At 49.5% G+C, this 9,583-nt stretch overlaps 1 protein-coding gene across 1 annotated transcript in view; it reads right to left on the bottom strand.

Moving 5' to 3' along the window:
* Prdm13 (PR domain containing 13) overlaps positions 1-6,240 on the bottom strand; it is a 7,449-nt gene extending 1,209 nt beyond the window's left edge. The window contains 5 exon segments of the mRNA XM_005377940.1: positions 6-563; positions 3,979-4,099; positions 4,388-4,519; positions 5,957-6,162; positions 6,165-6,240. Coding sequence (XP_005377997.1) covers positions 6-563; positions 3,979-4,099; positions 4,388-4,519; positions 5,957-6,162; positions 6,165-6,240 — 1,093 coding nt within the window.
* Between the last annotated feature and the right edge of the window lie 3,343 nt (positions 6,241-9,583).

Below are 9,583 nucleotides of genomic sequence, written 5' to 3'. Positions count from 1 at the left end.
CTTGCCGCCGCCCTCCTCCCGGTAGGGGTCGCCGTGCACGGCCGCGGCCGCCCGCGCCAAGCCCGCGGGTCTGAAAGCCGAGCGCACCCCGGGGTAGAAGGCCAGGCTGCCGCTCCCGGCTGGAGCGCCGCCCACGATGCCGAGGAAGTGGCTGTGTGCTCGGGCGGCCCCGCTCACGTCCGGGGCTCGGTCTTGCTGCTCCTTGCCCCTTTTAGGCGGCGCCCACTTGGCCGGGGGCGGCGAGGGGGCCGAGGACGCGGAAGAGGTCTCGCGCTTGACGCTCTCCCGGGCGCCGCAGGCCTGGGGAGGCTGCGGAGCCTGTGTTTGGGGTCGCAAAGTGCCTGCCTGGGCAGGTGGGGCGAAGTCTGGCGCCGTGGGCTTCGGGGAGAGGCCGAAGCCATCCGCGGCCGCCTGGGTGGCGCCTTGGCGAGCCGCGTGCTCGTGGTGCAGGAAGGCGCGGCCCCCGCCGCCGCTGAGGACGCAGTGGAAACGCAGGTGTGCCTTAAGGCTGTTGGGGTATCTAAACGTCCTCCAGCAGTACCAGCAAATGTAGCGCTCCTCCCCTAGACAAGAAAAAAGTGGGAAAGCGACCCCGTGAGAGGCTGACAAGCAAGAGAGAAAGTGACAGAGCACCCAAAGAAAATCACAGGTTTTGACCAACGGTATGAGAGTCTCAGGGGTATAAGTTCTTGGGCCCAGACGAATAAATGAGCTTGTAACTCCACTGTAGCAAGAACCTCAAAAAGTCCCAAATGACCAGCCCTTGTAACTTGCTCAGTTCTCTAAGAATTCTAAGAGGCCAAGAGCTGTGACCTGAGCCTTTCCACCGAATATTTCCTCCAGGCTGTCTGAGCAAATCTTCACTGCAAGGGCTGCGCTCGGGCAGGCGAGCCGAGCAAGAGCAGAGAGCAGCTGTTGCTTTAAATCAAGTGCTGAGGCTGCGCTGGGCCTGGGCCCATCTGTTGGCGTTTGCAGAATAGGTGGCGTATGTCAAGGAGTTTGGATAAACTGAACAAAGGCCAATCTAATAGTCGTGAGCGCCTCATTACCAGACGAGACAATATCCTGTATGTATGGGCCATATGTAATCATTCCTTTTCATAGAACAATGTCTTTTGTGTCCACTGCCCACCCTCTCTACCCCCTCCTAGCCTTAAACACTTTGCCTGAGGTTTTCCTGGAGCGTGACGAACTGAAGGACCACATAGGGACTATGATTTGCTATTCTTCAAAATTATTTGTATCTTTATTTCCTCTTTAACCCCATTTAATTTGAAGGGAGAAAAATTTCTGGAAAGGATGATGATATTCTAAGAAGGGTGATGTTGCATTGTTTTGTCAGTTGTCCCACCTGGTGGTTAATTAACTCCTACATAACCGCACAAATCCAAGCTTAGAAGTCCCTAAGAGAAAATATATTAGTTTATGTTTTATTGCATAAATGTACATATATGTGGGATAAATATCTAGAAATAGATACCCAGCTTTTAATAAGTGCAGAATTCTGAATCATATACTATATATATATATGTTTGATATCAAATCTTTGTGTGTTTTGCATTAGTAGCATTGTTTTTAATTTTACCAGAGTCTATGAACACAGGCGAGAAAGAGATTCTGATCAGATGGTAAAAGTTAATTTTCACTTTAAAAGGTCAAGTTGTTTCTATATATGGAGAAGTTATCTTGCAACTAGGGTTATTTTTTAATCTGGTTGGCTGATAATACTAAGAGAAAGGATACTCATGAGAAAAAAGTTAGTTAAGCCACAAGAAAGTATCCAAACTATATGTCAGTCTCTTCAAATTCAATGGAAAAGTAAAGTCCTCCTTCCATATATACAAGCAGTTCAAAACATTACTACAGAAATAATAATAGGAGAAATCCAGATCTCTTCCCCTTCAGGTGTGTTAGCTTTTGGCTTTGAATAAAGCAAGTAGCTACTCTAGGTAATAAAGGCGGAAGCTGGAGTGAGAAGCATTTTGTTCCAACAGAGGCCAAGAGAAAGCAGGAAGAAAAAAAGGAGAGAAGTCTTGCCTATGAAACCCTATCCTATTTGTAGAAGAAAGAGATAAATCTATTTCAGTAGTCCTACTATATTGAACTGAACATCTATAAAAAACAAATCTTGAAAAAAAGAAGCTATACCCTGGGTTCTCCTGGTGATTATGTTGATTTAATATCTCAACATCCCTTCTCTTAAATTCAGAACCTCCTTCTCATCACCTCTTTTTAAAGTTTCTAGAGTCTGCCCTAGAATGACTCAGCCAAAGTAAAGCCTAGCAATCTTTGTTCTTAGAACAAAAGGGCACTAATTTCCTTAATCTTACAATAAAATGGAAATCCATTAAAGTTAGCCAGTATTGGAAGAATAGAAAACATCTTATTTTTTCCTCTTTCCACGATTTAAGCAAAAAGGTATATTTCCTGACTCAGTGTATCTTTCAGTTCATCCTAATCAGTATATTCTATGAACTCTGAGATCCAACTCATGCCAAGTGTAGGAAACACACTTCATAAGTGACTTTACCTTCTTTCCTTCATACAATTCTGAAACAGTCAAAATTTCAGCATCTCTAAGATAGAAACATCAGATTCAAAATAATTTATCCTTCTTCCAAAAGGAAAATGGTGGTTGCTTTTTCATGTTGCCATATGATGTTTATAAAATCAGTTGGCTGAAATAAAAACGTAAGGGCCAGTACTCAAACAAGTTGCTTTTGTACTATTTGGGGGTACCTAAGAAAAGGGGTTCTGGACAGAAATGTCAGGCCCTAAATACCAGTGCTTTCCAAACTGTTCCGCACTACCAGATTTGAGAGTTTGCCAAAATGAGGCTCTTATATTTTGCTTTTACTAGAAGAAGTTGACAAGAGAGTTTGATCATGTCATCCAAGGAGCAAACTACATGAGGATAATTTTCATGAATATTGTGCATTCAGATCTTCACAAATAGAATTAATTTACAGAGAACAGAGATATATTTGAAGGGAAGTGATTCACCATTCTGAATAAACTTCATTCTGTCTTATTCATGAAGTGTTTCCTAATTCCCATGTTTATTAATTTCTTTGTACCTTTTTCTAAAGGATAAAATTGAGCAGCAATTCCGGAAGAGATCATGTTAGAATATTTTACAGCATTCATGATGGTGACTCTAAATGATAAATGGGCCTTTATGAGAAATTACAGACAAACTAAAACAACTGGCAAGGAAAAAAGAAAGATACAGAAGCTTTGTATCTGAAAAGGGAGACTGGAGACCTTAACTATCTTAGCATCTCAGAGCCTTCTTCTTTCCCTGGGAAGTGTTCTTAGTGTTCTAGCTAAGGTTTGAAAATGTTTTTCTCTTTAGTTGCTGCACCTTAATTTGCATAAATCCACTCTTGGCTTTGGAAGGGATCGAATAAATCTGAGAAGAAACTGGGATACATCCCAGGTTCAATTTAAGTAGGGAGGGAGAAATGAATAAGTACCATTTAGCAGGAAGGACCTTAGTACCTGCCAACTGTCCAGCAGTAAGTACCGTAATGTTTCTAATATGCTGTAGCCATACATTGCTGTCCCGGAAAACCAGTGAAGAGATACTTTTCCATCTCGTAAAAATATCTGGAACTCGTGTAATTACTGTAACAAATTGTAAGTCCCCTTTATTGAGTCTTAATTGAGTAAATAGTTGTTACTGTGCATATGTGATGGGAAAGGACCAGCCTATGAAGTTCATAAAGAGTAATTTTCCCTTCCATCATGAGCAAGATTGCTACCGTCACTCATTTTTAACCAGTTATTGTTGATTTTAAGGGGATAGTGGTGGGTATTCTCTGTGCCTAAGAAGGGAGCAGGAATTCAGTTTTACACACCTGGAAAGAAAAACCCCTCGAGTCTGGGGACACCTCCTCCCCACAGGACCCCAAGACAGAAGGAGAGTGGGAGTCTCACCCACCCACTCTGGCCTGGAGGCCTCCTCAGAGGCGGTACCTTTCTCATCATGCGTGGGGGTAGCAGTTGTGGGGATGTCAAACCACTGAGCCAAGGAGTTGGAATACCACACAGTCAGCTCCTCGCCTGGCTGGACATCTCGTAGTGCCCGGTAGAAGATCTGGGAGACAAGCAATAGGAAAGCTCGCTGTCATTTCCTGGGTTATTGATCAAAATGTAACCGCAAAGAAAGGTTCAGACCCTGACTCTGATGATTACAGAATCTCTCTGAGCCTCACTTCCTTCAGTCTTCAAAGCAGAAAACAGCACAGTAGTATCTACCTTACAGAGTCACAGGACCTTTACCTGAGACCTGTAACTAAAGCGCTTCACTCTTCATGTCGTTGGCCACCCTCCTGATGTTTAGGTAGAATTGGCAGGGGTGGGGTTGGGGGAGAGCCCACAGTACCTGTCCTCCAGGTAAGTCTGCAATAGCTTCCAGAGTCTGTTCCTGGGGACTCCTGGCTGCCCGGATTAACCCTATCCACTCCAGAGGGGAGCCCCCCGACTCGTCCACCAGCTCCCCTCTCACCATGCGCACCTGCAACACAAGCAGCAGTCATTCTCTCCCGCACCTTGGCCAGGCCCACACCCAAGAGGGAAAGTTTATGCCTCACCCCCACCGGACTCAGGAAAAGCTCCCACTCCCTTTAGCCAGACCGCTATAAACTGCAGAGAAGAGGATAATTCCTTGGGGCACTAGCTCTGAGGATGGAGAAAAGGGGTGGCTGGCTAATACAACAGCCTCACCACCACTACCACCTTGGCAGCATCCACCTTGGCAGCAAGATGATGGCATCCTCCCTGAGCACCTGGGCTCATCTGGTACTAACACATTTCCTACCCCTACCCCACCTCTGCCATTTGCACTTCTGAAAGCAGCCCTGCCACGGAGAGACCTCTGGAAGTCAGTGCAGTGTCCTTTAGTCCTGGCCCCATTTCGCACTTCTCACAGTTCTCAAAGGACCGAAGCTAGGTGCAAGTGAGCCCAGCAGTGAGATTCTGGGAACGAAGGGGATCCAAAGAAATCTTACCCACAGCTCGCTGGCCTTTTTATGAGGCAGGTGTGGCGTTTTAAGAGGTTAGACCGGGATGTTGGGCCAAGAGGACTGACTGCAAGAGGAGAGAGATGCTGGACCCCAGAGCTACCTCCGACTAGGAAGCAGCTAGAGCCAAGTCCTCTTTTCCTCCAGACTTCTGCCTCTCTCCTTCGCCCTGTGCTGGGACGCACCCCCAGGGCCGGTGAGAGCCTTTAAATCCGCTCTCTGGTTAGTGACAATGATCAGGGAATCAGAACTGGAGGGTTGTCCCTGGATGTCCCCTGGTTGGGACCCCAGTATCTCAAAGCCCGGCTTCAGGCATGCTGACCCTGTGCCCCATGCGGGTGGGAGCCCCTGTTCTTTCAGCCTGCTGCAGGGCCACCACCCGGTCTCCATTTACTCCAAACCCACAAGCAAACCAATGAAAAACCTGGGGAGATTTCGGAAACTGAGCACCTCCCACGGATGATCTTTTCGGAAAAAATGGGACTAAATTATTTAAAGACACATTTAAACCTCAAATTAATGTACAGAAGGGAAGACGGAAGAAAAGTCCTCGACGCCCTGTGCCCCTGCAGGAAGGATGCATTCGCCTCAGGGACAAGGACAGGGGCGGGGGTGGGGAGGTCCTTGGACACTTACTAACAGCTCCCAGAGCTCTGGGGAAACCGCTAGTTTCGAAAGGTTGCGGTATAGAAAGCCGGGGCATAGCAATCGGGGGCTATTTCCTCTCAGCCACGACTTAACCCCTCCGCCCAGCCCTCAGTGCAGCTCGCAGTTAATGAAACTTGCTAGGAAAAATCGGAATTCCCTTCTACGGGGCAGGATTAGCAGGTAAACCTCAACCACCCGTTCTTCCTCTTCCCCTCTTTGCTGCGTTCCTGGGTCAGGGAAGAGGGAGGCGAACAGCAGGGGGCGGAGGTCGGAATGTCCAGTACCTTTTTCTTGGGCCCGGGCTCTCTGCGATCTGACAGGTACTTGCCCAGCTTGAAGGTGCCGGGCACCGGCCCCAGGCGCAAGCCGGCCGGGATGCAGCAGTCGGCGCTCACGCTGGTGGCCGGAGCGCGGGCGGCTCCTTGCATTGTTGCCTTTGCCTCCAGGCAGGCGCTGGGGCTTGCGGGGTCCTCCGCAAGGCGCGAGTGTCAGAGCCCGAGCCTCAAGCGAGCCAGGGAGCCGCGCCCCGACGTGCGTCCTCCGCCCGCGGAGTGACGCGGACGGGCATGCACTGCGCCTTTTCAATCGGGGCGGGCGCCTTTTGGCACCGCGAGCGCAAGGGCGCGGAGTTTGGTGAGAGAGTTGCGCTGCGAAGCAGCTGCACAGTCCCACCCGAGAGGGTCACATGGAGTGGTTCCCTCAGCCCCCTGCATAATCGAGGGCTCTGAATGGCTAGCACACAATGGTCCAGGCGACCTTCCCATTCCTAAAAATCCAATTTGTCAAGGGCGAAGAAAAGGCGCTGGTGAATCAAAGGTCCGGCGGGACCATTAATCCTCAGCATGGGGTATTGTCCTCCAGACAGTTACGATATTTTAAGTGACAAATCCACTGTATAATTTCTCCATAAATTTTACTTCTTTTTATTGTTCGCCGACAAACCAGTTTTGGGAAATAAGTGACTACTTTAAGTCTACTTGGCTGATTCCTTTGAGCCTTGGTCTACTTCAAAGATTTTTAATTCTCTCCCCTTGGCTTTATTGTAAAGGAGATTAAACAAAGAGATGGGTACTGTTTGGAGGACTTGTTAACTTCTATTGATTTCTGGCGTGTGCCATACAGAAATTAGGCAGGTACTTGATGGGAAGGCACCAGAAAATACCTACACTTTTTAAATAACGACCATATTACCATTTCAGGGGATTGGGTTCAGGCCAGTGTCTATTTAGAACTGCTTTAATTGCTCCTTCTGCCCCGTTTTGCCCCGAACTAGGAAACCTCCGGACCAGTTTGAGGTCAGCTGTGCAGCACGGTTACACGGTCCGCTCTAAGGTCCGCACTCTGTCTGGAGAATGGGACGCGGCCACAGAGCCAAAGGATTCACAAAGGATCCTGCGCCGTCGACCCGCTGGAGAATTGAAGAGGTAGTTCTTTGGGCCAGGTTATTAATCACGAATCCCCCACATGCCAACCAATAATTTTGCTTTTAAGTTTAAAACGGGAAAAAAAGCCTTCCCTAGAACCAACAAACTGGATTTTACTTATTTTAAAGGCAAAAGAGCCTGAAGTTTTCCAAAGGCTTGGGAGAAGAGCACTTTCTCCTTACGCACAGTTGGTGAGCTAACGGGACAGGTAAACCAGAATTAAAATGACTACACACACACACACACACACACACACACACACACACACACACACACACATACACACAACCCTTTCTTTTTGGAAAGGCTTCTATTTTTGTGAGAACATTTATTGACATAAAATAATGCCTGGCTGATGGAGGTCATCAGATATTTGTGACAGTTACCCTGGAACTTACTGTGCATCGCTAGAACTGGGAGCCTTCCCCAAATCCTAAGCAGCCAGCCCTGGAGCCCCCACACAGTTCTCAGAGGCCTGGGCGGTGCTGGGTTTCCCACCTGGGGTCAAAAAAGATACAAAAGGGCAGAGGAACCCTCCCCCTGCAGCGCCCACACTGCCTTTTTAGGCGGCTTTGCCAGGGAAGGTGCACTTGTCTCACCTTCAGGAGGGACTCTGGTTAACCGCAGAGCAGGACATGGGTGGCAACTTCTGTAACTTTACAGTTTGTCTAAGGAGGGCTCTCAAAGAAGCTCATGGTAGCTGGTTTGAAACATGTGCTTGCCACATTGGAAATAGGAGACTTCAGAGTCATTCAGTCAGTGCATTGCCAATTCAAGACTTCTGTGAATTACTTCAGAGTCTCAGTCACCTAATCTATAAAATGGGACTGTTGGCTGCAGACAGGCATTTGGCTTCCTTTCACTGTCTGTTTGTGGAAGGTCTGCTACAGCACCTATAGCATCCTGAAAGCACCAAAGTGTTTGGTTTGGAGCCATCTGAGAATCTAGGCCAGGTCTAAGTTCCAAATCTCAAGTCAGACCATGCAGGGACACCTGGAAAGCCAGACTTAGGGCCAGTCCAGTACCTATGTGGACATGGCTGCTAGGACACAAAATATCCCCTGCATAAGTCTCAGTGGCCACCATCCCAGCTTCTGTGCCAGGCCAGGCCATGACCGGTGCCACTTTCTGAGGGAGCTGCCACTAAGTTTTCTTCTTAACCTGGCAATAGCTCCTCTGCTGGCCTCCTAGGCTACCCTGGGGAGAGAGGGGAGAGCCTTTGATCCCGCGGCCTATGAATGGCAAAAGCCAGAGGAGGGGAGGAGGAGAGGAAGCCACTCCGCAGAGTGGAGGGCAATAAATTTAAGCCATGAACATGTCCCTCTAACCTCTGGCCTGGCGACTCCGGGATGACTCCCAGTTTAAATTACCAGCACTGCGAGCGGGAAGGGGCCAGCGCAGGGCCTGGGTTCGGGGCGCCTCCCTGGCCCTCCTTAATGAGTGAAAAAGCGTGAACGACACGCGAACAATTTTATCAATAGGACCATGTAAAGGCCGACTGTGAGGAAAGTTATTTATTAATATAGCCAATTGTGGCTGGTTCCCAGCCCCGCGAGAAGAAAGAGACTGCGCCAGAGGCATTCACACCAGCTCGCCGAGTTTTATTCTGTCCTGTGGCTCAGAGTTGAAGTTCCCCAAGTGAAATAAATTGTCCACAAAGGAGGAAAGGAACACATTTTCTTTTATTTTTCCTCCCCTAAAAAGCAAGGGTGAAACCAATCTAATGTGCCCACTGGAGCAAGATGGGCCGTGAAAGGCTGGGTGTTAAAAAGTAAAAGCGGGCTGTGCAGCAAATGGGATGGAAAATTAAATGAAATTAAATAGCTTGAACGGCCGTATTGTCCCTTATTAAAAAGACACATTAATTACATGGTCTCAGCCTTATTCAAAGACAATGTTGAGACTCAATCAAAACATTCCACTCGGCTTTTTTATCGACTTAAAATGGGCGTCCAGAGGCCCTGTTTAAGCGAAATCCCTCCTACGCCGAGGTGCCTCGGTCCTGCTCCCCACCGCGGACCCGCGCACGGCTCCCCTCCCGGGTAACAGGTTGCCCCTAATGAGGCGGAGCTCTCGGGCAGGCGCGGCTGCCGAGTCAGCCTGCAGCGAGCTCGGCGCGCGCCCCGCGGCTGGCAGAGCTGCCGCGTTAGGGGCGGCCCTGACCCCCGAGCCGCGCTGCCGCGGGCGCCCAGCACGTGCGCCCTGCCCGGGCTCCGCCTAGAGAGAAGGCGCCCTCGGAGGGCTCGGGTCCGGAGTTCCGGGCTGCTTTCCCCGTGCGCCTCTCTGCGGCTACCGATGTCCGTGCGCGGAGACCTGGCCTTCTGGCTCCCGGGGAGACCAAGCTGGCCGGCCCAGTGGCCTCGGCTTTGGGACGCGGTGTTGCGGAGTCGCCAAATAGCAGCGCCACCCCGCCGCGCCCCGGATGGAGGGAGCGGCGAGGCGGAGGCGGAGGCCTGGAGAGCCGGGTTCGGGGCCGGCTTGGGGCCC

This window comes from Chinchilla lanigera, unplaced genomic scaffold, assembly GCF_000276665.1.
Source record: "Chinchilla lanigera isolate Chin_1 unplaced genomic scaffold, ChiLan1.0 scaffold00010, whole genome shotgun sequence".
Taxonomy (NCBI): Eukaryota; Metazoa; Chordata; class Mammalia; order Rodentia; family Chinchillidae; genus Chinchilla; species Chinchilla lanigera.
The sequence above is the reverse complement of the archived record's forward strand: the minus strand, read 5'-3'. Positions and strand labels throughout refer to the sequence as shown.